The sequence below is a fragment of the Symphalangus syndactylus genome, chromosome 14 (assembly GCF_028878055.3).
Source record: "Symphalangus syndactylus isolate Jambi chromosome 14, NHGRI_mSymSyn1-v2.1_pri, whole genome shotgun sequence".
In the NCBI taxonomy this organism is placed as follows: domain Eukaryota; kingdom Metazoa; phylum Chordata; class Mammalia; order Primates; family Hylobatidae; genus Symphalangus; species Symphalangus syndactylus.
The window spans coordinates 116,920,824-116,946,868 of NC_072436.2; the positions used below are offsets into that span (position 1 = coordinate 116,920,824).

Below are 26,045 nucleotides of genomic sequence, written 5' to 3' on the forward strand. Positions count from 1 at the left end.
CGCCTGGGGCGGGGCTGCGGAGATCTCGCGACTCTTGGCGTGCTATAAAAGCTGCTTCCCAGGAGGCCTCGCTCTTCTTTTCCGAAAACACACGTGAGTGCCGCTGGTGGCTGCTGCGGTCTCGGCGTGGGCGGCGGGAATCCGCGGACATCGGGTCGGGTCTAGGCTCCCGAGTCCGCGCTGCTGGGCCGGAGTCCTCGTCTGGGTCTCGCGGGGGGCTGCCAGGTGCCTAGGCCCCACTGACTGGTTCCATCTTGTCGCTTTTTCCAGCAAATGGCGGATGACGCCGGTGCAGCAGGGGGGCCCGGAGGCCCTGGTGGCCCTGGGTTGGGGAACCGTGGTGGCTTCCGCGGAGGTTTCGGCAGTGGCATCCGGGGCCGGGGTCGCGGCCGTGGACGGGGCCGGGGCCGAGGCCGCGGAGCGCGCGGAGGCAAGGCCGAGGATAAGGAGGTAGGTATCAGCCACGCTCGGGGTCGGGCCCGTGGGCGGCGCCGGAGAGTAACCCTGGTCACTCGCGCTTTTTCTCCCTCTAGTGGATGCCCGTCACCAAGTTGGGCCGCTTGGTCAAGGACATGAAGATCAAGTCTCTGGAGGAGATTTATCTCTTCTCCCTGCCCATTAAGGTACGCGTCGGTCGTTGGGGGCGTTGAGCAAGTGCGACCCCGGAGTCATTTGGGCTGGGGTTGGAGGGTTAGCATCTGCCATTGACCCGCCTTAAAGGGCCCAGCGTCTCGTTTGAGAGGTTGAGGTTGTGTTGCGGGCTGGCTGAGGAGAGGATTCCACTTAGAGGTTGGATGGATACCTGAGCGAAGCCAGAGCCACAAAAGGCATTTCAGCGCATCTTGCCACGTTCGCAGCGAATTCATTTCCAAAGAACTGAAAGAGAAGCAGCGCTCGGTTCATGCCATCCGAGAGGATGATGAAGTTCAGGTTGGGGGAGGACACTGTAAGGGTTAGCAAACTGTCATAGTCCGCGTGTACCGGACAGCTGTCATCTGCGTCCAGCGGGTGCAGTGGGGAAAGGCTAATGGCGTATTTGTCATGTGAGCGTTTGCCCTAGCACGGTACAGTGGTCGTGGCTAGGCCAAAGCTGGACAAAGCAAAAGGAAACCTGAGTGGAAAGCCACATCTCACGAAACGAGGAAAAGGGCAAATAGAAAAAAATGATTGAGATGCAGAAATATGGTAACCTTACATACAAGCCTCCAAAAACGAAACGAAGGGGACAGATGGGGGGAAGCCAGGTGAGGGGGTCCATGACTTCGGTTTTTTTTTTTCGGGGCCGGGGGTGGTGCGGAGTTTCGCCCTCTCGCCTAGGCTGGTGCGATCTCGGCTCACTGCAACCTCCGCCTCCCAGGTACAAGCGATTCTCCTGCCTCAGCCCCCTAAATAGCTGGGGTTACAGGCGCACTCCATGCCCGGCTAATTTTTTGTATCTTTAATAGAGGTGGGGTTTCACCATGGGGGCCAGGCTGGTCTCGAACTCCTGACCTTGTGATCCGCCCACAGCCTCCCAAAGTGCTGGGATTACAGGCCTGAGCCACCGCCCCCGGCCATGATTTTGTTTCTTGAATAGCATAATGTTATATTAAGTTTTTCTTTAATGCTCTCCCTGTAATTCTCTTGTTTCAGGAATCAGAGATCATTGACTTTTTCCTGGGGGCCTCTCTCAAGGATGAGGTTTTGAAGATTATGCCAGTGCAGAAGCAGACCCGTGCCGGCCAGCGCACCAGGTTCAAGGTACCCGGCTGTCCTGGAGGGGGCTGGGCTGGGCTTGCTGGGACTCTCTCGGCTCTGCGTAGTTGCACTTGGCTTCACCCGTGTGACTTTCGTAATGGGGAGAGAGAGAAAAGATCTCCTCGGGACCTCGGATGGGCCTTACTGTGGCCTCTCTTTCCTTGAGGGGCACAACAGGCCCTGGGCCTTGGGCAGTGATTGGGTGTAGGGCCACCAGCTGCCTCACACACATCTCTTCACAGGCGTTTGTTGCTATCGGAGACTACAATGGCCACGTCGGTCTGGGTGTTAAGTGCTCCAAGGAGGTGGCCACCGCCATCCGTGGGGCCATCATCCTGGCCAAGCTCTCCATTGTCCCCGTGCGCAGAGGCTACTGGGGGAACAAGATCGGCAAGCCCCACACCGTCCCTTGCAAGGTAGGCTGGTGGCAGGTGATGGGCCTGCTGTGGGGCAGGCTCCCTCAGGCCCCCGTCTCCTGACTCCTCCCCTCACCAGGTGACAGGCCGCTGCGGCTCTGTGCTGGTGCGCCTCATCCCTGCACCCAGGGGCACTGGCATCGTCTCTGCACCTGTGCCTAAGAAGCTGCTCATGATGGCTGGTATCGATGACTGCTACACCTCAGCGCGAGGCTGCACTGCCACCCTGGGCAACTTCGGTAGGTGGTCCACACATGGGGTATAACCATGGTCTCTCAGCTCCGCTTAACCACACGGGTCCAGTGTGTGCTTGGCGTGTTTTCAGGGAGGCAGAGAAAGGCTCTCCTGATGCACGACAGACCCGCCCAGAATGGCCTCTCTGTTCCTAGGAGTGCGACAATTTTTGGGTTGCGGGACTTGCCACAAGCACACTACTGACCCTCCTGGGGTTCTTTTGTTGTGTAGCCAAGGCCACCTTTGATGCCATTTCTAAGACCTACAGCTACCTGACCCCCGACCTCTGGAAGGAGACTGTATTTACCAAGTCTCCCTATCAGGAATTCACTGACCACCTCGTCAAGACCCACACCAGAGTCTCCGTGCAGCGGACCCAGGCTCCAGCTGTGGCTACAACATAGGGTTTTTATACAAGAAAAATAAAGTGAATTAAGCGTGTTACTGTTTTTTTCCTGTGTCCTGCATGGTTGGTGGTTTGAATCTGAGGTGTGGGGCCAATAGATCACACCAGACACACAGGCAGGTTGCAGGGCTTTATGTTTCAGCAACAGTCATACAGAGCCACACAGCAGGGGCACCCACAGCTGCCTCAGGAGGTGGCAGCGGCAGCCTCTTTTGCAGCTTTTCTCTCTTGCAGCATCCTCTGCTTCTGTTTGGCCAGGCACTTCCTGGCAGAATAGTAGGCCCCCAGGTCCTGATCTGGGGAAAGCAATGGAAACAAGCTGGGAACCGAGGCCTCTGCTACATGCAAAGGGGGCAAAGTCAAGTGAGCAGAAGGGAAGGGAGGGAAGATTCACGATGGTTCTAGCCCCCAGGCCTCAGAAGGATGGGGGAGGTTGGGCAGGGGGGTGGGGCACGCACAGCGGTCCTGGTAGGCCTTGGCCACCTGGGTGAACTGCTCCATTTCCTTGGTACAGTTCTGCTGGTAGTTATGGCCTTCCCTCTGCTGACAGGCCTTGAGCCGATCCTGCATAATGTTGATAATTTCTTGGTCGACTTTGCTGGGGGAGAAAAGGAGCAAGAGAGGCGAATGACAAGGAATCCTTTCCCTGTACCCCGTGACAACAATTGAAAGCAAGAGCCCTGGGGTCTGGCTCCTCCCATGTCACCCCTAAGATCTGGGCATGCCACCCTGTGGCACCCCAGGGACTGGTGGCCCAGCATGGCTCACGTACTAGTCCCTCCGCCACTGCATTTCGGCTTCATACATGCACAAGATGTCGTCCTCCTTGCACTCAGTGATGTCCGGCACGCGGCGGTACTGCCGGTGGTAGTAGTAATACCTGTTCTTTGCGTGCTGCCGCTCTATAAATTCTGCAAAGACAAAACCACAGACTCAAACGCCTCATCGGTTTGGACAGGCTTTTAGCTTTCTTATTTCTCATAAGTCCTTTGGAGGGGAGGGAGGAGAACTTCCTGAGTGTTCCAGCGTTTAGAAAACACGCAATTCGTCTAAGAGATGTGGCCGGCCAGGCAGGCCTGTGAAGGCCTAGGCTACAGCTGATGGAGAGCTCCCGTGTACCAGGCATCATCCTCAGAGTACCACATGCATTACCTTACTCTGTCCCCCACACAAGCTTACAGGCAGCTGCTTCTCACAGACGGCACTAACTGGGACGCAGCTCTGCCAGTGCACCTCCCCCAGCTGCACAGGGACCCCGCTGGGTGCGCAAAGAGGCTCCAACAGGGATCCTCCAGCAAGCAGAACTTACCACCTTACGGCCTCAGCTTCCTCATTGGGAAATGAATGAGCTAAAAAGAGAGCTCGAACATCCAGACACATAGGACAGACATGCTCTACGACTGCTACAAAAGAGAGGGAGCTGGGTCCGCTGTTGCATGGTTTTCAGATCTTTGGGGGTTTGATTTAGAGACTTCATCCTCTTACGGAAGAACCACCAGAGCATGCTATACACCCCAAGTGTTCAAAAAGAACTGAACCAGGCTGGACGCGGTGGCTCAGCCCTATAATCCCAGCACTTTGGGGGGCCAAGGTGGGAGGATCACCTGAGGTCAGGAGTTCGAGACCAGCCTGGCCAACATGGTGAAACCCCGTGTCTACTAAAAATATAAAAATTAGCTGGGCGTGGTGGTGGTGCGCCTGTAATCCTAGCTACTGGGGAGGCTAAGGCAGAATCGCTTGAACCCGAGGTGGGGCAGAGGTTGCAGTGAGCCAAGATCGCGCCACCGCACTCCAGCCTGGGCAACAGAGCGAGACTGTCTCAGAAAAAAAAAAAAAAAAACAAAAAAAACCCTGAACTGGGCATTTTCCCGGTTCGTTCCAGAGATGCTGAATTTGGGCATCTCGGCCATAACCCCGACACTTGGTCATCCGGCAGAGAGACATTTGAGAGAGGCCTGAGGTCAGCGGTGCAGTGGAGGGGTTCCCGGGGCGGCGGGGGCGAAGAGCAGTGCGGGGTCCTGGGGCAGTGGGCGCTGGGTGCGGCAGGGAGGGAAGAGTCCTGGGAAGAAGCGGGGCATCCAGGGGTGCAGGGGAGAGTAAGGGATCCTGGGAGGTGAGGTCTAGGGTGCAGTGGGAGGCCAAAGGAGGCGACGGAGCTCGGGGGTCTCCGGGGGTGGGGGGTTGTCCCCAGGGTGCAGCACGGGGCGGTCTCAGGGAGACGGGACCCCGGGGGCATTGGAGGATCCAGGGGTCCCCAGAGGCCGGCGAGGGAGCCCCGGGCTGGGGCCTCGTACCTCTCACGAGGGTCACGGGTCGGTCCACGATGAGGTCGAACGCCTTCATCATGTAGACGATGGGACTGGGCAGCACTGGCGTGCGGCGCGGGGGCTCAGGGTACACATCCTTGTCCCAGCTGTCCGGCATGGCGGCGAGGGGCGCGGACTCCGCTCCCGGACGCGCTGCCCTGGCCTCTACCTCGGTCCCGGTCCCGCGGCCTAGGTCGCCCGCTACAGAGGACGCCAAAGGCGGCTGCGTCTGCGCGCTGGCGGCCGCGATGCACCATGGGACTTGTAGTTCCCCGGCTCCGCCGGGCGCGGCCGGGACCCGCCTCGCCGCAGGGCGCCCCCGTGTGGGGCCTCCGTTCTTGGTCTGTGCCGAGCGCCTGCGCGATGCTGGTCGCTGGTCCGGGCGCCTGGGAAGCAGCCGCCAACCGGACAGATTCCTGCTTACGGTGAAAGAAACAGACAATAGGCAACTGACATAAGGAATAGGAGGGGGTCATTCGGTTCCCACTGCGCGCCAGGCACTGTGCTGAGTGCAGCAGGGAATAAGATAAACTGTGATGGAGAACACAGGCCGTTAGAGCACACACGACAAAGTGAACAAATAACACAGGATTCCAAACGCCCTACTCCTCCAGGAAGCTTTCCTGGATTGCCTAGCCCCTACAGACTTCTCTGGGCCCCGCTCTCTATCAGGGCCCCTCATGGACTGGCTGGTGCCAGTGAACTTGGGAGCCTCTCTGGGGGAGGGCAGGGAGCAGGCCAGGAGGCAGGGCTTGCCCTTAGGCGGCTCATAGGGAGAAGGCACCTACCCTGGGCACAGGGCCCTCTGGCCGGCTTTGATGGTTCCATCCTGGCCCTGGGCACTCTGGTGCTTCTAGGCAGCTCCACTGAGCAGGGCCCTGCTGGCCCCATCTTCAATCTCCACACCTGGCACCGTCCCTGGCTGGTATCCAGGGGGGACACTGGTCATGTCCTGTCCTGAGGCTGAGACCAGCGACACAGAACCATCAACCCTACAGACAAACAGTGAGAGGTGACAGCGTGCTGGCAGTCCTCACAGCCTTCGCTCGCTCTCGGCACCTCCTCTGTCTGGGCTCCCACTTTGGCAGCACTTGAGGAGCCCTTCACCCCGCCGCTGCACTGTGGGAGCCTCTTTCTGGGCTGGCCAAGGCCGGAGCCAGCTCCCTCAGCTTGCGGGGAGGTGTGGAGGGAGAAGCGCAGGCGAGAACCGGGGCTGCGCGCGGTGCTTGCGGGCCAGCGCGAGTTCCCGGTGGGTGTGCTGCGGGCCAGCGCGAGTTCCGGGCCCCGCACTCGGAGCGCCTGGCCGGCCCTGCCGGCGCCGGCAATGAGGGGCTTAGCACCCAGGCCAGCAGCTGCGGAGGGTGTGCTTGGGTCCCCCAGCAGGCCGGCCCACCAGCGCTGCGCTCGATTTCTCGCCAGGCCTTAGCTGCCTCCCCGCGGGGCAGGGCTCCGGACCTACAGCCCGCCATGCCTGAGCCTCCCCCGCTCCGTGGGCTCCTGTGCTGCCCCAGCCTCCCCGAGGAGCGCCGTCCCCTGCTCCAGGGCGCCCACTCCCATCGACTACCCAAGGGCTGAGGAGTGCGGGTGCACGGCATGGGACTGGCAGGCAGCTCCACCTGCAGCCCGGGTACGGGATCCACTGCGTGAAGCCAGCTGGGCTCCTGAGTCTGGTGGAGACGTGGAGAACCTTTATGTCTAGCTCAGGGATTGTAAATACACCAATCAGCACCCTGTGTCTAGCTCAGGGTTTGTGAATGCACCAATGGACACTCTATCTAGCTAATCTAGTGGCGACGTGGAGAACCTTTGTGTCTAGCTCAGGGATTGTAAACGTACCAATCAGGGCCCTGTCAAAACCCACCACTGGGCTCTACCAATCAGCAGGATGTGGGTGGGGCCAGATAAGAGAATAAAAGCAGGATGCCCGAGCCAGCAGGTGTAACTCACTCCGGTCCCTTTCCACACTGTGGAAGCTTTATTCTTTTGCTCTTTGTGATAAATCTTGCTGCTGCTCACTCTTTGGGTCCACACTGCCTTTATGAGCTTAACACTCACGGCGAAGGTCTGCAGCTTCACTCCTGAAGCCAGCGAGACCACGAGCCCACCGGGAGGAATGAACAACTCCAGACACGCCACCTTAAGAGCTGTAACACTCACCACGAAGGTCTGCAGCTTCACTCCTGAGCTAGCGAGAGCATGAACCTACCAGAAGGAAGAAACTCCAAACACGTCCGAACATCAGAAGGAACAAACTCCAGACGCGCTGCCTTTAAGAACTGCAACACTCACCACGAGGGTCTGCGGCTTCATTCTTGAAGTCAGTGAGACCAAGAACCCACCAATTCTGGACACAACAGGATCTACAGTCACAGAAACGTTCGATCTTCACATTATGAATTTTTTTTTTTTTTTTTTTTTTTTGAGACAGAGTCTTGCTCTGTCGCCCAGGCTGGAGTGCAGCGGGTGATCTCGGCTCACTGCAACCTCCACCTCCCAGGTTCAAGTGATTCTCCTGCCTCAGCCTCCTGAGTAGCTGAGGCTACAGGTGTCCGCCACTACGCCCGGCTAATTTTTTGTATTTTTAGTAGAGACGGGGTTTCATCATGTTTCTGCTCTCAAACTCTTGACCTTAGATGATCTGCCCACCTTGGCCTCCCAAAGTTCTGGGATTACAGATGTGAGCCACCACACCCGGCCAAAGTCTTGGAAAAAAATATGAACCATGAGACCCAAACAATCTTGACATTTTAGTAGCCTAGAATGTTAGTATCTATTGATGTAAGAGCCACAGATCTTAGAGATGTCGTAGGCCTGAAAAACTAGAATTCTACTGCTATAGAACTTTACAACCAGCTGGGCAGGGTGGCTCACGCCTGTAATCCCAGCACTTTGGGAGGCCGAGGCGGGTGGATCACTTGAGGTCAGGAGTTTGAGACCAGCCTGGCCAACATGACAAAACCCCATCTCTACTAAAAATAAAAAAATCAGCCGGGCATGGTGGTGTGCACCTATAATCCCAGCTACTGGGGGGCTGAGGCAGGAGGATCGCTTGAACCCAGGAAGCGGAGGTTGCAGTGAGCCGAGATTGTGCCACTGAACTCCAGCCTGGGCAACACAGTGAGACTCCGTCTCAAAAAAAAAAAAAAACACAAAAACAACCAAAAAAAAAAGAACTTTACAACCATAGAATCTTTGAACTGAAAGAGATTTTGTGGGGTGCAGTGGCTCACATCTGTAATCCCAGCACTCTAGGAGGCCAAGGCAGGCAGATTGTTTGAGCTCAGAAGTTCAAGACCAGCCTGGGCAACATAATGAGATTCACGTCTCTATAAACAATACAAAAATTAGTGAGGCATGGTGGTAAGTGCCTGTGGTCACAGCTACTCTGGGGGATGAGGCAGGAAGATTTGTTTAACCCAGGAGATTGAGGCTGCAGTGAGCCATTACTGTGCCATTACACTTTAGCCTGGGCACCAGAGAGAAACCCTGTCTCAAAAAAAAAAGAAAAAAAAAGATTTCAACCCCCTTTACATTCAAAACTTAAGTTCAAAATTTAAATTTGCAGCACTTTGGGAGGCCGAGGCAGGTGGATCACGAGGTCAGCAAACCGAGACCATCCTGGCTAACACTGAAACCCCATCTCTACTAAAAATACAAAAAAAATCAGCCGGGCGTAGTGGCGGGCGCCTGTAGTCCCAGCTACTCGGGAGGCTGAGGCAGGAGAAAGGCATGAACCCTGGAGGCAGAGGTTGCAGTGAGCCGAGATCGCACCACTGCACTCCCGCCTGGGCAACCGAGCGAGACTTCGTCTCAAAAAAAAAAAAAAAAAATTTAAATGTGGCCGGGTGCTGTGGCTTATGCCTGTAATCTCAGCACTTTGAGAGGCTGAGGCAGGAGAATCACTTGAGGCCAGGAGTTTCAGACCAGCCTAGGCAACATGGTGAGACGCCCGCCTCTACAACAAAATACATTTAAAAATTAGGCCCTGCTGAGGCAGAAGGACCACTTAAGCCCAGGAGGTTGAGACTGCAAGTGAGCTATGATCACACCGCTGCATTCTAGCCTGAGCAACGGAATGAGACCTTGTCTCTTAAAAATAAATAAATAAGGCCAGGCATGGTGGCTCATGCCTATAATCCCAGCACTTTGGGAGGCTGAGGTGGGCAGATCACGAGGTCAGGAGATCGAGACCATCCTGGCTAACACGGTGAAACCCCGTCTCTACTAAAAATACAAAAAATTAGCCGGGCGTGGTGGCGGGCGCCTGTAGTCCCAGCTACTTGGGAGGCTGAGGCAGTAGAATGGCGTGAACCCAGGAGGTGGAGCTTGCAGTGAGCTGAGATCACGCCTCTGCACTGGGCAACAGAGCGACTCCTGGGCAACAGAGCGACTCTGTCTCAAAAAAAAAAATAAAATAAAGGATAAATTCATAAAAGTATTTCAATGCTTGTGAATGACAGGAGTCAGATCTTGATTTTTTTTTTTTTTTTTAAGAGGGAGTCTTACCCTATTGCCCAGGCTGGAGTGCAGTGGCACAATCTCGGCTCACTGCAACCTGCAAACTCTGCTTCCCAGGTTCAAGTTATTCTCCTGCCTCAGCCTCCCAAGTAGCTGGAATTACAGGCTCACACCACCATACCCAGCTAATTTTTATATTTTTAGTAGAGATGGGGTTTCACCATGTTGGCCAGGCTGGCTTTTTTTTTTTTTTTAAGACAGTGTCTCGCTCAGTCACCCAGGCTGTAGTGCAGTGGCGCAGTCAAGGTTCACTGCAGCCTGAACATCCTGGGCTCAAGTGATGCTCCTGCCTCAGCCTCCCAAAGTGCTGGGATTACAGGCATGAGCCACTGCACTCAGTCAGGGATCTCAATCTGGAAACACAGCTCTGGTGATCCTCAGGGCGCAGTCAGCCCTTCCCCTCGTCTCCCCCGTCCCTAGCCCTGCTCCCTGCCATTTATCCAGCTGTCTCTCAGCCCTCAGGACGGGAATCCCCTCTGCCTCCAAGTCAGCAAACTGCTCCAGAGCCCTCCTCTTGGCCACTGCCTGGGAGAAGGCCCCCACCAGGCTACCTTGGCCCCCACCTTGCCTGGCCAGTCCTGTCCTGGGAGGGTCATGACCCAGTCCCAGGGCCATCGAGGAAAGGAGTGCCAGCCCTGGCTCCGGGTGCCCCACTCAGGCTGTCCATCTTATGCCCCTAACAGTGCCCCGCCCCTGCCTGCTCCTGGCACCGGAGACCCTGCTGACTGTGCCAGGGGCTAATCTGGGAGCTGGCAGCTGTGAGTCCTGGCCCTGCCACTCGACCTCTGGCGGCTAGCGGGGAGGCCCCTTACTGACCTTCAGGGATCGGCCACCATGGTTGGTGGGACCAGGCTGAGGGTGGGCTGGGATTGGAGCTGGAACTCCAGGGGGATGGGACAGCTGGGCTTCTGGACGCTCCTTCAGAGGGGACAGTCTCCCAGCCTGTGAGGGGATGGGAGGCTGGAGGGAGAAACATGGGGACGAGGGCTGGGCTCCTGGGCCTGGGAGGGCCCTGGAGATGAACAGATGGCAGCGGCCACCTGCCCCAGGAGCCCTTGGCCGCAGTATGGGTGTGACCTTCCTGGGCCCCAGGCTGAGCCCACAGAGGCAGGAAACCTGTGGCTATGGAGACCCCATTCCAAAGACGCTGCCCCTTGGTGAACCTTCCTCTCCCCTCCTGTAGGCAGACAGGGGAGGTGCTGAGCGCCGGACTCAGTCTGAGGCCTCTAGTTCATTTTTCCAGGTATGGGTTCTGGGACCATCCAGCTGTACCACCAGGGACACCCCAGTTCTGACCTCCTTCCTTCCTGCCCCCCAGTCCCACCGGAAGTTTTCCGCCCCTCGGCACGGACACCTGGGCTTCCTGCCCCACAAGCGGAGCCGTCGGCACCGGGGCAAGGTGAAGACGTGGCCGCGGGATGACCCCAGCCAGCCCGTGCACCTCACGGCCTTCCTGGGCTACAAGGCGGGCATGACACACACCCTGCGTGAGGTGCACCGGCCGGGGCTCAGTGAGTCACAGTTGGGACCCTCGGGGGAGGGGGAGGGCTGAACCTTCCAGATGCTCGGAGCCAGAACTCACACTCTTGGTCCAGGCGGGGCCACAGTCCCAGGGAGCACCAGGCCCTGCCCCCGGGAATTGTGGTGGATGCTGAGAACAGGCAGGGCTTCCGGGCGGGTTCTGTCATGGCCCCAGCTCGCAGATGAGGACATTGAGGCACAAAGCAGTGAGGAACCTGGTCCAGGCATCGGGGCAGTAAGTGCAGTAGCTAGGATTCAAAGGCCAGCGCCCCAAGCCCTCGGTTCAAACCACCTGCCAGGACATCTGCACTTTTTGGCCATTTCGGGTCTATTTCATGTACCATTATTTCGTATGTACGCCTATGTATATAGTTTGGTTTTTGTTGTTTTAATCGTAGATTCACAAGTAGTTGTAAGAAATAATGCAGGCCGGGCATGGTGGCTCACGCCTGTAATCCCAGCACTTTGGGAGGCTGAGGCGGGAGGATCATTTGAGGCCAGGAGTTGCAGACCAACCTGGGCAGCGTCGTGAAACCCTGTCTCTACAAAAAATACAAAAATTAGCTGGGCGTTGTGGCGAGTGCCTGTAGTCCCGGCTACTTGGGAGGCTGAGGTAGGAGGATCACTTGAGCTTGGGAAGTCAAGGCTGCAGTGAGCTATGATTGCACCACTGCACTCCAGCCTGGGTGACAGAGTGAGACTCTGTCTCAAAAAAAGAAAAAGAAATCTACTGTAATTATTAAAATAACAAATGCTCATTTGGGCTCAGCCCCACCCTTTGGGGGATGCTGTCCTGGCTGGTCCCACACTCTCCTGGCCTGCCCCTGTGTGGCCGGCTCTCCACTCCCTCTCCCACAGGCCTCAGGAGGTCCCCCTTCATGCCCCATCCCTGTGTCTCATCCAGAAATTTCCAAACGGGAGGAGGTGGAGGCGGTGACAATTGTAGAAACGCCGCCCGTGGTGGTGGTGGGCGTGGTGGGCTATGTGGCCACCCCTCGAGGTCTCCGGAGCTTCAAGACCATCTTTGCAGAACACCTCAGTGACGAGTGCCGGCGCCGATTCTACAAGGACTGGTGAGCACCGCCCCTGGCTGGGCCGTCCAAGGGCTGCTGGGACCACAGAAGTTGGGTGCCTGAGGCTCTAGCTCTTGCTGAAATCATAGGTGTGGGTGAGTAGGAAGAGAAGTCTCAACGGTGTGTGGGAGGTAGGAGTGTGTGTGTGTGTGTTTGTGTGGTTGCCTTCATTTCAATAAAAGATGAATAGGCTGGCTCATGGCTGTAATCCCAGCACTTTGGAAGGCCAAGGCAGGTGGATCAATTGAGGTCAGGAGTTTGAGACCAGCCTGGCCAACAGGGTGAAACCCCATCTCTACCAAAAAATACAAAAATTAGCTGGCTGTGGTGGTACGCACCTGTAGTCCAGCTACTCAGGAGGCTGAGGTGGGAGAATCACTTGAACCCAGGAGGCAAAGTTTGCAGTGAGCTGAGATCGTGCCACTGCACTGCAGCCTGGGTGGCAGAGTGAAACCCTGTCTCAATCTCAAAAAAAAACCCAAAAACAAAAAACAAAAAACATGAGTACTAGAAGGCTGGAGATGAAATCAGGATGGAGGAAAAAGAAGAAACAAATATTCTAATCCTCGGGGTTAATTAAAAGGCTAATTTGGGCGGGTTGTGGTAGCTCATGCCTGTAGTAGTCCCAGCACTTTGGGAGGCCGAGGCGGGTGGCTCATTTCAGGTCAGGAGTTCGAGACCAGCCTGGCCAACATGGTGAAAACCTTTCTCTACTAAAAATACAAAAAAAAAAAAAAAAAAAAAAAAATTAGCCAGGTGTGGTGGCAGGCGCCTGTAATTCCAGCTACTTGGGAGGCTGAGGCAGGAGAATCGCTTGAGCCTGGGAGGTGGAGATTGCAGTGAGCTGAGACTGTGCCGCTGCACTCCAGTCTGAGTGACAGAGTGAGACGCTGTCTAAGAAAAAAACGAAAAAAACAAAAGGCTAATTTGATGGAATGTTAGCATTGGCTCTGAGTTTCCTAGCAGCCATGGTGAAAAGTGAAATAGCCAGCTGAGAAGCTCTTATACATAGAAAGAAAGGTATTGTCAGGCCTCAAATCTTCCCTGGCGGTAAGTCCTGAGAGAAACCTTGGTTTCTTCACCTACAGAATGGGAATAATAATAATAATAATTAATAATAATAATAATGTCCACCTCCCAGAACGCTGGTGAGGGTTAGAAACTATGGCTTCTGGCTGGGTGCAATGGTTCATGCCTATAATCCCAGCACTTTGGGAGGCTAAGGCAGGCAGACTGTTTGAGCTCAGGGCTTCGAGACCAGCCTGGGCAACATGACAAAACCCGTCTCTACAAAAAAATACAAAAAATTAGCCGGGCATGGTGGCGCATGCCTGTGGTCTCAGCTACATGGGGGGCTGGGGGGGAGGATTGCTTGAGCCTGGGAGCTCCAGGCTGCAGTGGGCTGTGTTTGTGCCACTGCACTCCAGCCTGGGAGAGAAAGTGAGACCCTGTCTCCAAAAACGAAAAAGAAAGGATGGCTCCCAAGCCCGAGGTGCCTGGCCACGGCACCCACGGCACCCACTGCACCCTTGAGAAGTGGGACCAGCAGTCTGAGCCATGTGGCAAGTGGAGTGGTCTCTAGGTGCCTGGACTGCAGGGCTGGCCAGCCCCCTTCTCTGATCTTCTGCACCTGTGCCACTCACTCTCAGGCCCCGGGAGACAGGGAGGGTACCCACTTTACAGAGGAGGAAACTGGGGCCTAGAGAGGGAGAGACAGTCTATGTTGAAAGATGGTGGCTGGAACCAGCTCAGAGGCCTCCAGGTGGGGGCGGTCCCAGTGGTAGGACCCCTGCTTGGTGGGCTGGGGGTGAGGTGGGGGCAGGATAGGCCTGGGGAGCTGCCCCAGTTGGGGGCCTCTGAGCACCCTCCTGTGCGTGGCTCAGGCACAAGAGCAAGAAGAAAGCCTTCACCAAGGCCTGCAAGAGGTGGCGGGACACAGACGGCAAAAAGCAGCTCCAGAAAGACTTCGCCGCCATGAAGAAGTACTGCAAGGTCATTCGGGTCATTGTCCACACTCAGGTCAGCCCCCGGCCCTCCGCTGTTGGTCAGTCCCTAGGCCCACGCTCCCTCACCCCAGCTTCCAGGAGCTGTGGCAAATGTCAGCCTAAAAATACCTGAGCCTCGGCACAGGCCAGAGGAGCGGCTGACCAGCCTCGCTGGCCACGTGCAGCCCCAGGGATGGCTGCTGAAAGGCATCGGTGCCTTCTGGGGTGCCGGGGGCATCAGTCACTCTGGCTAGTCGACTAAGACCCTGGCACTCCCTGAAGGGCCGGATCCCCAGCCAAGTGTGCAGTGTGGAGGGCTGGTCACCTCCCTTCGGTTTCCAGCGTAAGTGTGCACAGGAATCCGTGTTTGTACCTGGGTCTGGCTCGCTGTAGGTTGACAGGCAGGCGGCACCGTCCAGCTTATTCTGGAACACGCTTTGGCATCTTTGTCCTCAGGGAAGGCTTCCCTAGGCCCTAGAGCAGTGCCCCTGACCCTGAGCTTCCCGCAGCCCGCTGAACCCACACTGCCCCCAGCTGCTCACACACTTGCACGCCATGCCTGGGCCAGTCATTGGCGTGTGTTCATCTCCCTGGACAGACTCCAGACAGGCAGAGGCCCTGGGCGGGGCCACAGCTGCCACCAAGAGCCTGGTATGCAGGAGGTGCTCTGTAAATACCTGCCCCATACATACCTGCCCCGTACATACCTACTCCGTACATACCTACTCCATACATACCTACTCCATACATACCTGCCCCGTACATATGTGCCCCGTACATACCTACTCCATACATACCTGCCCCGTACATACCTGCCCCGTACATACGTGCCCCGTACATACCTGCCCTGTGCATACCTGCTCCATACATACCTACCCCGTACATAGCTACCCTGTACATACCTACTTCATACATACCTACTCCATACATACCTGCCCCGTACATACCTACTTCATACATACCTGCCCCGTACATACCTACTCCGTACATACCTGCTCCATACATACCTGCCCCGTACGTAGCTGCCCCATACATACCTGCTCCATACATACCTGTGGGTCACTATGTGGTCCCCGCTGGCCTGTCTCCACCTCTATGTCGCACAGCCTGTGCTTCACACAGCACCAGCCAGAGACCTCACCAAAAAAAAAAAAAAATCAAGCCAGGCATGGTGGATCATACCTGTAACTCCAGCACTTTGAGAGGCCAAGGCAGGCGGATCACCTGAGGTCAGGAGTTCAAGACCAGCCTGGCCAACATGGCAAAGCGCCATCTCTAGTAAAAATACGAACAAATTAGCTGGGCATGGTGGGCGCCTGTAATCCCAGATACTTGGGAGATTGAGGCAGGAGAATCACTTGAAACTGGGAGGTGGAGGTTGCAGTGAGCCGAGATCGTACCACGACACTCCAGCCTGGGCGACAGAGTCTCAAAAAAAAAAAAAAAAAAAGCCGAAAAAACAAAAAAACAAAAATCAGGCCCGGTGGCTCACACCTGTGATCCTAGTACTGTGGGAGGCCAAGGTGGCAGCCCGGGCAACTTAACGAGACCTCGTCTCTACAAAAAATTTAAAAATTAGCTGGGCATGGTGGTGCATGCCTGTAGTTCCAGCTACTTGGAGAGGGGTGCTGAGGCAGGAGGATTGCTTGAGTCCAGGACTTCGAGACCAGCCTTGGCAACATAGGGACATCCCCATCTCTACAAAAAAAAAAAAAAAAAAAAAAAGCCAGGCGCGGTGGCTCACGCCTGTAATCCCAGCACTTTGGGAGGCCGAGGCAGGCGGATCAGGTCAGGAGATCCAGACCATCCTGGCTAACGGGGTGAAACCCCGTCTCAACTAAAAATACAAAAAATTAGCCAGGCATGGTGGCCGGTGCCTGTAGTCCCAGCTACTTAGGAGGCTGAGGCAGGGGAATGGCGTGAACCTGGGAGGCGGAGTTTGCCATGAGCCGAGATGGCACCACTGCACTCCAGCCTGGGCCATAGAGCGAAGACTCAAAAAAAAAAAAAAAAAAAAAAAAATCCGATCAGATCACGTCGCAGCCTGCACTTGGAAGAAAGTCTGAGCTCCCCACTCCCAGGTGCTGCCCCACGCCCCTTGCTCCCCACTGTCTGCCCACACTGGTCTCCTCTCTGTCCCACCAACGTTCCAAGACCTCCCCGGCCACCAGGGCTGTGCAAATGCGGGGTCCTGCGCCCAGAGCCTCTCCAATGTTTGCCTCGTGGCTGCTTCTTGTTAGCAGCAGCACCTCCTCAGGGAAGCCCTCTCTGTCCTGACCACTGTATCTGAAACACCAGCCCCCATAGCCCATCAGAGCACTCTGTCCTCTCCAAGAGTTTCTTGGCTTCCTTCTGTCCCGCAGCGAGATGGTGGCTCCCAAGGTATGGGACTCTGTCTGCCTCATTCTACACGGGATCCGCAGTGCCCAGCACAACACATGGGTTGCAAGTGGGAACACCTGTGAATGAATGCACGCGTGGAAGGCGGCAGGGGTCGCTGCTGGCCATGCCACGTTTCAGGTGGGGGTGTGATCCCGTGGGCTGTGGCGTGACCTCTGGCCATGTCCTGCAGATGAAACTGCTGCCCTTCCGGCAGAAGAAGGCCCACATCATGGAGATCCAGCTGAACGGTGGCACGGTGGCTGAGAAGGTGGCCTGGGCCCAGGCCCGGCTGGAGAAGCAGGTGCCTGTGCACAGCGTGTTCAGCCAGAGTGAGGTCATTGATGTCATTGCTGTCACCAAGGGTCGAGGCGTCAAAGGTAGGGCTCAGTGAGGATGGCAGCTCCAAGGCAGGCTGCCTGGAGGCAGTGGGGACCAGCCTGGCCTCTCAGCCACCAGCCCCTCCCACTCACAGGGGTCACAAGCCGCTGGCATACCAAGAAGCTGCCGCGGAAGACCCATAAGGGCCTGCGTAAGGTGGCCTGCATTGGCGCCTGGCACCCCGCCCGCGTGGGCTGCTCCATTGCTCGGGCTGGGCAGAAGGGCTATCACCACCGCACGGAGCTCAACAAGAAGGTGCGTCCTCAGCCGGTGTAGGGGGACACTGTGTGGTCGGACCCCAGCCCTCAGTACTGGTCTCAGTGGGCGGGGTGCATGACCCAGACACTGCCGGGGTCACAAGATGCCCCCCCAGCACTGAGTCTGAGCATGTGGGCGGATGGGCCTGGATGGGCTGCTGGCCTCAGAGGCCACTTCCTGCCCCTGGCATGTGCCCCCTTCTGGCAGATCTACCGCATCGGCAGGGGGCCGCACATGGAGGACGGGAAGCTGGTGAAGAACAGTGCATCTACCAGCTACGACGTGACTGCCAAGTCCATCACACCGCTGGTGAGGCTGGGTGGGGGTGACTGCCAAGTCCATCACACCGCTGATGAGGGCTGGAGTGGGGTCAGGCTGGCCAAGGGGGCCTGGTATACATGTAGGGGGCATGCCCCAGCCTCAGCTGGATGCTCCCTGCCCCAAGGGCTCAAGATTTTTGCCCCACAGCTGGACGCTGCCCTGCCAGGCACACTGGACAGAAGACGTTGACAGCTGGGCAGTGATGTGGGACCCTTGCCTCGGCTGTCCAAAACATTTGGATGTAGTCACAAGCGAGAAATCCCTGCTGTGTCCCACACCCTCCGAGCCTCCTCTGGAGGCAGCTTCCACTTCAGCTGCTGTCATGCGGGTGTGAAGTGCGGCAGCTCCTACTGTGGCCTGGGAGTCAGGCCACCTGGGCTGAAACCGCATCTCCAGGACTTAACAGCTGTGGAGCTTGGAGCAAGTGACTCCACTCCTCTGATCCTCAGTCTCCCCCAACAAAAATGCAGACTGTTAAGTGAGATAATGCATGAAAAGGACTTAGCTTGTGACTCAGATGCTGCCCAGAGTAGGGGCGGTGTGATAGTCACCTACACCTGGGGGCTGGGCACCGGGCTCCTGCCTATCACTGCCCCTTGTGGGGATTCTCCTAGGGCCCCCCAGCCACCCGCTAACTCAGAAGCCCTTTCCGGGCCTGGCCCCTGACCTGTGTCCTCTGCAGGGTGGCTTCCCCCACTACGGGGAAGTGAACAACGACTTCGTCATGCTGAAAGGTTGTATTGCTGGTACCAAGAAGCGGGTCATTACGCTGAGAAAGGTTGGCAGTGCTGGGTGGGCTGGGGTGTGGGTGCCCGAGGGCTGTCAGCCTGTCCTGCCCTGCGGCCTGCTATGAGGGGGACGGAGTGGTGGGAGCAGAAAGGGAGGGCTCTGGTAGGAGCTAGGTGAGTAAAACCTTCCTGGTGGGGCTTGGAGGTCACACCAGGGTGTGGGGGATCCCCACCCTTGATGTCTACTTTACCATGATTCCCCAGTCCCTCCTGGTGCACCACAGCCGCCAGGCTGTGGAGAATATTGAGCTCAAGTTCATTGACACCACCTCCAAGTTCGGCCATGGCCGCTTCCAGACAGCCCAAGAGAAGAGGGCCTTCATGGTGAGCTCACCGCCCCCATCCCTGTTCTTCTCTGGGGCTCCGGCTCCATATCCAGCCTGCCTGAGTGGGGAGGTGGAGCTGGCAGGGACTCCCCTGAGCTCACCTGCAGGAGATACTCTTTTTTTTTTTTTTTTTTTTTTGAGACGGAGTCTCGCTCTGTCACCCAGGCTGGAGTGCAGTGCCGTGATCTTGGCTCACTGCCACCTCCGCCTCCCGGGTTCAAACGATTCTCCTGACTCAGCCTCCCAAGTCGTTGGGACTACAGGCACGTGCCACCACGCCAGGCTAATTTTCTGTATTTTTAGTAGAGATGGGATTTCATCGTGTTAGTCAGGATGGTCTCTATCTCCTGACCTCATGATCCGACCGCCTCAGCCTCCCAAAGTGCTGGGATTACAGGTGTGAGCCACCGTGCCCGGCCAGCAGGAGAGACCCTTAAGGGGCTATCCCTGGGCACTGATTCTTTAGAAGAGAAGGTGGGGGAGGAAGCAGCCTTGGGGGGTCAGCAGGGCCGGCCCTGAGTGATCTAGGGTCTGGCCGGGGGAGGGCGTGTTTCTGGCCAGACTCTTGTGATTAAGGCTCCTCCTGCACCACCCCCTCAACCAGGGCCCCCAAAAGAAGCATCTGGAGAAGGAAAAGCCAGAGACCTCGGGAGACTTGTAGGCTGTGTGGGGTGGATGAGCCCTGAAGCGCACCACACTGTCTACCCCAATGTCTAATAAAGTCCAGAGGCGACTCTTCCTGCGATGTCTCAGAGTGCTGTGTAACCGCCCAAGGGGTTCATCTTGCCTGCTGCCTAGACAAAGCCGATTCATTAAGACAGGGGAATTGCAACAGAGAAAGAGTAATTCACACAGAGCCGGCTGTGCGGAAGACCGGAGTTTTGTGTTTTATTATTACTCAAATTGATCTCCTTGAACATTTGGGGAGCAGAGGTTTTTTTTTTTTTTTTTTGAGACAGAGTCTTGCTCTTGTCACCCAGACTGCTGGACTGCTGGGGAGCAGAGTTTTTAAGGATAACTTGGTGGGTGGGGGAAGCCAGTGAGCCAGGAGTGTGATTGGTGAGGGATGAAATAACAGGGAGTGGAAGGTGTCTTCTTGCGCTGAGTCAGTTCCTGGGTGGTGGCCACAAGATCAGATGAGTCAGTTTATGGATCTGGGTGGTGCCAGCAGATCCATCAACTGCAGGGTCGGAAAAATATCTCAAGCACTAATCTTAGGAGCAGTTTAGGGAGGGTCAGAATCTTGTAGCCTCCAGATGCATGACTCCTAAACCATAATTTCTAATATTGTGGCTAATGTTAGTCATAAAAAGGCAATCTAGGCCCCAGGCCAGAAGGAGCTCTGCTTTGGGAAAGGGCTGTTACTGTCTTTGTTTTAAACTATAAACTGGCTGGGCACGGTGGCTCACGCCTGTAATCCCAGCACTTTGGGAGGCCAAGATGGGCGGATCACCTGAGGTCGGGAGTTCAAGACCAGCCTGGCCAACATGGAGAAACCTCGTCACTACTAAAAATACAAAATTAGCTGGGCGTGGTGGTGCATGATTGTAATCCCATCTACTCGGGAGGCTGAGGCAGGAGAACTGCTTGAACCAGGGAGTTGGATGTTGCAGTGAGCCGAGATCACGCCACCGCACTCCACCCTGGAGACAGAGCAAGCCTCCGTCTCAAAAAAAAAAAAAAAAAGAAAAGAAAAAACCAAAAAACTGTAAACTGAGTTTCTCCCAAAGTTATTTCAATCTACCACCAGGGATAAACAAGGACAGCTTGGAGGTTAGAAGCAAGATAGAGTCAGTTAAGTTAGATCTCTTTCACTGTCTCAGTTGTAATTTTGCAAAGGCGGTTTCACCTGGGCACGCAAAGGCTGCTTGACCTCCGGCGGCTCCGGGCTTAGCACCAGGGACTGGACTGGGGGGACACGGCCCTACGGATGCGCGCCGCAGACTACCAGGCCAGGCCCCACATGCGCCCCTAGCCACGAGGGCGAGCCGGGCGGCAGGGGCGGGGCCTTGGGGAAGCGGCCCAGGGGTGGTCCCTGGGAGTTTCCATAGGCGGGGCCTGCTGGGGAGATGCGATTGGACCGGTCATCGCGAGCGGCAGGGCCTCCAGGAATCGGGCCAGGAGTGGTCCCTGGGAGTTACTGATGGGCGGGGCCTGCTGGGAAGATAGGATTGGAATGGCACCAGGGGGGCGGGGCCTTGGGATGTGGCCAGGAGAGGTCCCTGGGAGTCAACGTGGGCGGGGCCAGCTGGGAAGATCGTATTGGACCAGCCCTAAGGAGGGGCGGGGCCTCCCGGAGGCGGAAGTCGGGATTAGCACTCCGGGGAGCGATTGGTCCTCGGGAGGAGAGGGGAGGCGGACGCGGGTCCCGGCGGTCGTCGGGTCGGCAGCCTTTGGTCAGTTGGCAGCTGCAGGCGCGCTTCGGTTCCGGCGGCGCCATGTCGTTCTGCAGTTTCTTCGGGGGCGAGGTTTTCCAGAATCACTTTGAGCCCGGTTGGTCCTGCGGCCTCTCGCTGGGAGGGCAGCGCGGCGGGGGGCGCGCATTAGAGGGGACGCCGCCGTCCTCCGAGTGTGATGTCTCTCCCAAGCCGGGAATGGGGGCGAATGTGGCTGCCGGGGAGAAGCGAACATGGGTCAAGAGGACTGCGGAGGAGTGGGGAGCCTGGGAGCGAGGAGAGTGGGGTACCCGAGGAGAGGGGGCCTTGGGGCTCACCGTCCGGGAGAAGGCAGGCCTCGACTGTGAACGTGCCGTTTGGCGGGGTGGGGGGTCTAAGGGATCGGGATACGTGGGGGTGGTACCCCTTCCCTGCCCCCTTCACTCCAAAGTGATGGCAGAATTCGGGTTAGAGTCGGGGCTTCGGAGAGGCCAGGTTCTTGTCCAGGGCCAGCTCCTGTGGCCGGGGCGCCCCTTCGCGGGTCATCCCGCAGGTGTTACCCTGGCCCTTCCCATTCCCCCCAGTTCGGGATCTCTGCGAGGAGTCCGGCAAGCATAGAATGTCCCCTTCAGATCCTAACGTGCCGGCCCAGGTGCCTCCCCACCTGCCCAGGGACTCCACATTTGGGGAACCAGAGTGCCATCAGGCACCTGCCAACAACCAGTGAAGTTTGACCAGGCAGACAGGATGGGGTGGTTTGGGGCATGGCCAGCCCTCCACATTGGCCCTGATGAGTCCCCTTCTGGGCTGGGCTCGCCTGGTAGTGGACTAATTTAGTAAAAACACATCCACAGGCAAGTCTGAGTGCACTGGTCTTCGTGGGGCGGACCTGCTGGGTGGCACCCCCGTAGGGAGCTGGGCTGTGACACAGGACCATCCCGACAAAACCTTTCCCCAACAAGACTCTCTGGCTGTGGACCCCAGTTGTCCTCACGCTGCTCTGCCAAGCCAGAAACTCCACTTCCACGGCAGCTGCTGGCTCTTCTTTGCTTTTTTCTCCAGTTCCTGGAAAAGGCTGGGTAGTTCACAGTCTCCAGGGGAGGCTGTCCCCAGGTGATGGGTGAGAGGTGACTCAGCACCCCTGGAGGTTCCTGTTTTCAGTCCTTAAAACAGTTCTGCAAGTCAGTTTTGCAACTTTCTCACCCCCTCCACTCGAAAGTGGTCCTTTGCGGGGAGGCTGAAATCTGTTGTCCCCAGCCCTCTTTCTTCCTGGGCTCCTGTGTGGCCTGGAGGCCTTTTCTCTGGGACTGCTCTCTTCCTGCGTGGAGAACAGGGCAGTGCCTGGGTGTCCAGCTTAGGGCCTTGTCGGGCAGCAGGGAGGGCCACTTGAGAAGGGAGAGGGACCAGGTGGTTGGGCCACATCAGGGTCCCTGCCCTGTATGTCCCTGGGGGAACTAGGGTGGTGAGGGGAAGCTCTGTGTCCTCGTCGGACTGCTCAGGTTCCTTCATGCTGCACACGCTTGTAGCTGGGTGTCTTTGCATCACCAAGCAAAGATGAAAATGTTAGGAGATGCCCCATCACGAGGCTATGAGAAGAATCAAGGAGATAATTGTGAAAGGTGACTCCCCTGATCTCTGGCACATCTACTAAACGTGAGCTCAGCACAGCGCCTCCCTTGGCGGGTGCATGGGGAAGGAGCACAGCCCACCCTCAGAACGGGGGCAGCTCTGTCTTTGCCTGGGTCCGTGGATTTGGGAGCTTGACCCCAGAAAGGCCGGAGCTGACGACTCCGCATTTGCCTCTCCTTCCACCACAGGCGTTTACGTGTGTGCCAAGTGTGGCTATGAGCTGTTCTCCAGCCGCTCGAAGTATGCACACTCATCTCCATGGCCAGCATTCACCGAGACCATTCACGCCAACAGCGTGGCCAAGCGTCCGGAGCACAATCGATCTGAAGCCTTGAAGGTGAGAGGCCACAGGGGTGAGGGAGGGACCGGGGCAGCCAGGGAGAGCAGAGAGCCAGTCCCACCTTCCTCCCTCTGCTTGCCCCACAGCTCCAGGGGCTTAGAGGCTGTCTATTCCAGGCCTGTGGCCTCCACCAGGGAGCTGCCACCCCAGGCTATCGGGAGAGCTTGGCCTTCTGGTGCAAATGCAGGAAACAGGAGAGGTTTCCCGTAGGGGCTCCAGGACAAAGGTCAACCTCTTACATCGGCGGTCAGCTTGGGAAATGGGCATGTGGGAAGAAACACCATCTACTGGACCCAGTAAGGGCCTTCCCTGCGGCTGTTTCGTGGCCAGAAGCTCACGCAGCTGCCTTGTGATCTTTCCAGGTGTCCTGTGGCAAGTGTGGCAACGGGTTGGGCCACGAGTTCCTGAACGACGGCCCCAAGCCGGGGCAGTCCCGATTCTGAATATTCAGCAGCTCGCTGAAGTTTGTCCCTAAAGGTGAGCTTGCTTGGCACAGCTGGGGCCAGGCCTGTTGGCCTTTGAGCCCAGGCTGGGGGGCCCAGTGTTTGTGGCTGTCCACTTACCATGACAAGGTACAGGGCCACCAAGTCACGCTGCCTGGGAACTGTCAAGGATCCCCCCCGAAAGGTGGCTGTGGCACAGGGGCAAGGGGGCTGGTGTTCCGCTTCCTCGCTTGGTTGATCATGGCTGTCCCCAGAAGGCGCTTCGGAGTGAGAATGTGGCGAATGGTTTTCCTCAGAGGCCTGGCCTTTCCCCGAGGCTAGAGTCAGGGGCGGGGCAGGCAGAGCCTGAGGCCCCAGTCTGTGCGGCCGTGTCTGCCACTGGCTGGGACTGTGGCCTTGCTTCTCAGCCGCTCAGAGCCTGCCTCTTCCTCTGCAGAGTGGCCGTGGTAGCAGGGCCAGTGAGGATAGCTGCGTGTCATGTGCACCTGGGCCTGGCACCCAATAATAGCTTGATGAATCCTCATCCTTTTTTTTTTTTTCTGAGATGCAGTCTTGCTCTGTTGTGCAGGCTGGAGTGCAGTGGCGCGATCTCAGCTCACTGCAACCTCTGCCTCCTGGTTCAAGCAATTCTCCTGTCTTGGCCTCCCGAGTAGCTGGGATTGCAGGCATGCACCGCCACGCCCAGCTAATTTTTGTATTTTTAGTAGAGACGGGGTTTCACCATGTTGGCCAGGCTGGTCTTGAACTCCTGACCTCAGGTGATCTGCCCGCCTTGGCCTCCCAAAGTGCTGGGATTATAGGCGTGAGCCACCATGCCCGGCCCACACCTGGTTAATTTTTAATTTTTTTTTTTTTTTTTTGGTGACAGAGTCTTGTTCTGTCACCCAGGCTGGAGTGCAGTGGCGCGATCTCAGCTCAATGTAGCCTCTGCCTCCCGGGTTCAAGGGATTCTCCTGCCTCAGCCTCCCGAGTAGCTGGGATTACAGGCTCCCACCACCACGCCTGGCTAATTTTTGTGTTTTTAGTAGAGATGGGGTTTCACCATGTTAGCCAGGCTGGTCTGGAACTCCTGACCTGAGGTGATCTGCCTGCCTCAGCCTCCCAAAGTGCTGGGATTAGAGGTGTGAGCTACCGCACCCGGCCAATTTTTAGAATTTTTATAGAGATGGGGTCTCACTATGTTGCCCAGGCTGCTCTTGAACTCCTCTGGGCCTTGGCCTCCCAAGGTGCTGGGATTCTAGGCTTGAGCCACTGTGCCTGGCCTGAAATGGGGTTGTTAGCAGCACACGCTCATGGCCATCACCGTGCTCTGGGGTTGAGCGAGCAGCCTGTCAGAGCCTGGTGCGTGGTAAACCTGCGATATTTTCATCCTTTTGTTGTTATTTGTCCTCCGTGTGAGTGGAGAGAGAAGAGATTCTGGGTTCTCCTGTGGATCTCAGAACAAAATGGGGTGCACAGACTCCCCTGAGTTGGGCATCTGGTCCTTTCAGCTCCCCTGTGGCCTGCAGGCCAGGGCAGAGTGTGAAAGCTCAGGGAACAGGGTCTGAAGCTCTGCCTTGCAGTGACTTGCTTTCCGCCCCTCCCACCCCCCTCCCTGGCTTTCCCCCACTCTGTCCCCCGGCTTTCCGCCCCTCCTTGCTTTCCACCCCCGCTTGCTTTCTGCCCCCGCTTGCTTTCCACCCCTGCGTCCTTTCTTTCAGGCAAAGAAACTTCTGCCTCCCAGGGTCACTAGGCAGGCAGCGCACACCCACCCCAGACAGCCACCGCACTGAGGCCACACGTTGGCCATTCCACCTTGGAGTTGGAATCCTGGGCGTCGAGACAGGAAGGCAGGGCGCAGTGGTTGAAACATCAGGATGCTCCCAAGGCCCTGGCTCTGAACAAGACCGTCTCGTTTCTTGGAAAAGACACTCATTTGCTGATGGTTCATGCCTTCTGCTGGGACAGGCCTGGGCTGCGCAGCCACACTGTCGGCTGACTTAGCCCCCTGCTCACTCTAGGTGCCTCCAGGAGGTGAGCCCTGGGTGCAGCTGGTCTCTGAATGACGTTACACCCTCACCTTCTTTGCCTGGCCCTGTGTCTGGACTGTCCCCTGTGAGGCCGAATTCCAAGACAGACTCTCATGCTCACCGAAGCTTAGACACACATCTCCCAGGCTGCTTAGGAGACAGAATGGAAACGGAGGCCGCCCCTGCCAGCTGCCCTGGCCCTGGTCACTGCATGATCCGCTCTGGTCAAACCCTTCCAGGCCAGCCAGGGTGGGGATGGTCTGTGACCTGCTGGGAAGGCAGGCTGATGGGGCAGACCCTTGGCCTCTCGTCCACGAGGGGAGAAGCCTACATCCTGTTTCACAATCTGTGCGGAAGTAGCTTGCCTCACTCCTGCTTAGGAAAGTGGCTGTTGCTCCATAACTCTAAGCAGCACAGGGCTGAGGCCTGCAGTTCACACCTGCAGGGAGGCCCTTCCCAAGATGTGGTGACTGTGCCTTACTGTACGTGCTCGGAGGCCTGGCCATATAGGAGGGTGGGTGATGCTGAAATCACCCCCTATCTTATGTAATTACTTTGTGGAGTAATCAGGTGGAAATCCATAAACAAATGAAACATTCA

The 26,045-nt window shown here is 57.0% G+C and overlaps 4 protein-coding genes and 2 non-coding genes across 10 annotated transcripts; 5 read left to right on the forward strand and 1 right to left on the reverse strand.

Moving 5' to 3' along the window:
• Nucleotides 1-76: 76 nt before the first annotated feature.
• Nucleotides 77-2,836, forward strand: RPS2 (ribosomal protein S2). The gene is made up of 7 exons (XM_055241922.2): nucleotides 77-93; nucleotides 271-450; nucleotides 534-623; nucleotides 1,633-1,740; nucleotides 1,980-2,153; nucleotides 2,233-2,392; nucleotides 2,619-2,836. The coding sequence occupies exons 2-7, from the start codon at nucleotides 274-276 to the stop codon at nucleotides 2,789-2,791; spliced, it is 882 nt and encodes a 293-aa protein (XP_055097897.1). The 5' UTR covers nucleotides 77-93; nucleotides 271-273; the 3' UTR covers nucleotides 2,792-2,836.
• LOC129463318 (small nucleolar RNA SNORA64/SNORA10 family) lies at nucleotides 1,783-1,916 on the forward strand. Its single transcript, XR_008651112.1, has one exon. It is a non-coding gene; the product is annotated as a small nucleolar RNA SNORA64/SNORA10 family (small nucleolar RNA).
• Nucleotides 2,423-2,555, forward strand: LOC129463319 (small nucleolar RNA SNORA64/SNORA10 family). The gene has a single exon (XR_008651113.1). It is a non-coding gene; the product is annotated as a small nucleolar RNA SNORA64/SNORA10 family (small nucleolar RNA).
• A 74-nt stretch (nucleotides 2,837-2,910) lies between the features above and the next one.
• On the reverse strand, nucleotides 2,911-5,462 carry NDUFB10 (NADH:ubiquinone oxidoreductase subunit B10). Of its 2 annotated transcripts, none has more exons than XM_055241927.2 (4): nucleotides 5,088-5,462; nucleotides 3,566-3,704; nucleotides 3,252-3,391; nucleotides 2,911-3,089 (listed from the first exon to the last, which is right to left on the reverse strand). In XM_055241927.2, exons 1-4 carry the CDS (start codon nucleotides 5,215-5,217, stop codon nucleotides 2,980-2,982), a joined length of 519 nt encoding a protein of 172 aa, XP_055097902.1. In that variant the 5' UTR covers nucleotides 5,218-5,462; the 3' UTR covers nucleotides 2,911-2,979. The 2 variants fall into 2 exon arrangements, with proteins under 2 accessions (XP_055097902.1, XP_055097903.1); XM_055241928.2 differs by having other exon boundaries at nucleotides 3,599-3,704; nucleotides 5,088-5,337.
• A 4,931-nt stretch (nucleotides 5,463-10,393) lies between these two features.
• RPL3L (ribosomal protein L3 like) lies at nucleotides 10,394-20,173 on the forward strand. Its single transcript, XM_055242353.1, has 10 exons — nucleotides 10,394-10,454; nucleotides 10,936-11,128; nucleotides 12,043-12,211; nucleotides 14,095-14,230; nucleotides 16,769-16,955; nucleotides 17,051-17,211; nucleotides 17,422-17,523; nucleotides 18,218-18,313; nucleotides 18,528-18,647; nucleotides 19,254-20,173. Exons 1-10 carry the CDS (start codon nucleotides 10,452-10,454, stop codon nucleotides 19,308-19,310), a joined length of 1,224 nt encoding a protein of 407 aa, XP_055098328.1. The 5' UTR covers nucleotides 10,394-10,451; the 3' UTR covers nucleotides 19,311-20,173.
• Nucleotides 20,174-20,899: 726 nt separating this feature from the next.
• Nucleotides 20,900-26,045, forward strand: MSRB1 (methionine sulfoxide reductase B1). Of its 4 annotated transcripts, none has more exons than XM_055242351.2 (4): nucleotides 20,900-21,142; nucleotides 22,842-22,990; nucleotides 23,356-23,470; nucleotides 25,137-26,045. In XM_055242351.2, the coding sequence occupies exons 1-4, from the start codon at nucleotides 21,088-21,090 to the stop codon at nucleotides 25,166-25,168; spliced, it is 351 nt and encodes a 116-aa protein (XP_055098326.1). In that variant the 5' UTR covers nucleotides 20,900-21,087; the 3' UTR covers nucleotides 25,169-26,045. The 4 variants fall into 4 exon arrangements, with proteins under 4 accessions (XP_055098326.1, XP_063474519.1, XP_063474518.1 ...); XM_063618449.1 differs by having other exon boundaries at nucleotides 20,957-21,142; nucleotides 25,143-26,045; XM_063618448.1 differs by having other exon boundaries at nucleotides 20,957-21,142; nucleotides 23,356-26,045.

Coding starts and splice junctions, on each gene's coding strand:
- MSRB1 (XM_055242352.2), top strand. CDS start 21,088: ATGTCGTTCTGCAGTTTCTTCGGGGGCGAGGTTTTCCAGAATCACTTT. Junction 21,143..22,841: donor CCAGAATCACTTTGAGCCCG/GTTGGTCCTGCG, acceptor CTTCCACCACAG/GCGTTTACGTGTGTGCCAAG. Junction 22,991..25,136: donor ATCGATCTGAAGCCTTGAAG/GTGAGAGGCCAC, acceptor CCTTTCTTTCAG/GCAAAGAAACTTCTGCCTCC.
- RPS2 (XM_055241922.2), top strand. CDS start 274: ATGGCGGATGACGCCGGTGCAGCAGGGGGGCCCGGAGGCCCTGGTGGC. Junction 624..1,632: donor TCTTCTCCCTGCCCATTAAG/GTACGCGTCGGT, acceptor CTCTTGTTTCAG/GAATCAGAGATCATTGACTT. Junction 1,741..1,979: donor GCCAGCGCACCAGGTTCAAG/GTACCCGGCTGT, acceptor ATCTCTTCACAG/GCGTTTGTTGCTATCGGAGA.
- NDUFB10 (XM_055241927.2), bottom strand. CDS start 5,217: ATGCCGGACAGCTGGGACAAGGATGTGTACCCTGAGCCCCCGCGCCGC. Junction 3,705..5,087: donor ACCCGTGACCCTCGTGAGAG/GTACGAGGCCCC, acceptor TTGTCTTTGCAG/AATTTATAGAGCGGCAGCAC. Junction 3,090..3,251: donor CAAGGCCTACCAGGACCGCT/GTGCGTGCCCCA, acceptor TGCTTTCCCCAG/ATCAGGACCTGGGGGCCTAC.
- RPL3L (XM_055242353.1), top strand. Junction 11,129..12,042: donor GGTGCACCGGCCGGGGCTCA/GTGAGTCACAGT, acceptor TGTCTCATCCAG/AAATTTCCAAACGGGAGGAG. Junction 18,314..18,527: donor GGGTCATTACGCTGAGAAAG/GTTGGCAGTGCT, acceptor ATGATTCCCCAG/TCCCTCCTGGTGCACCACAG.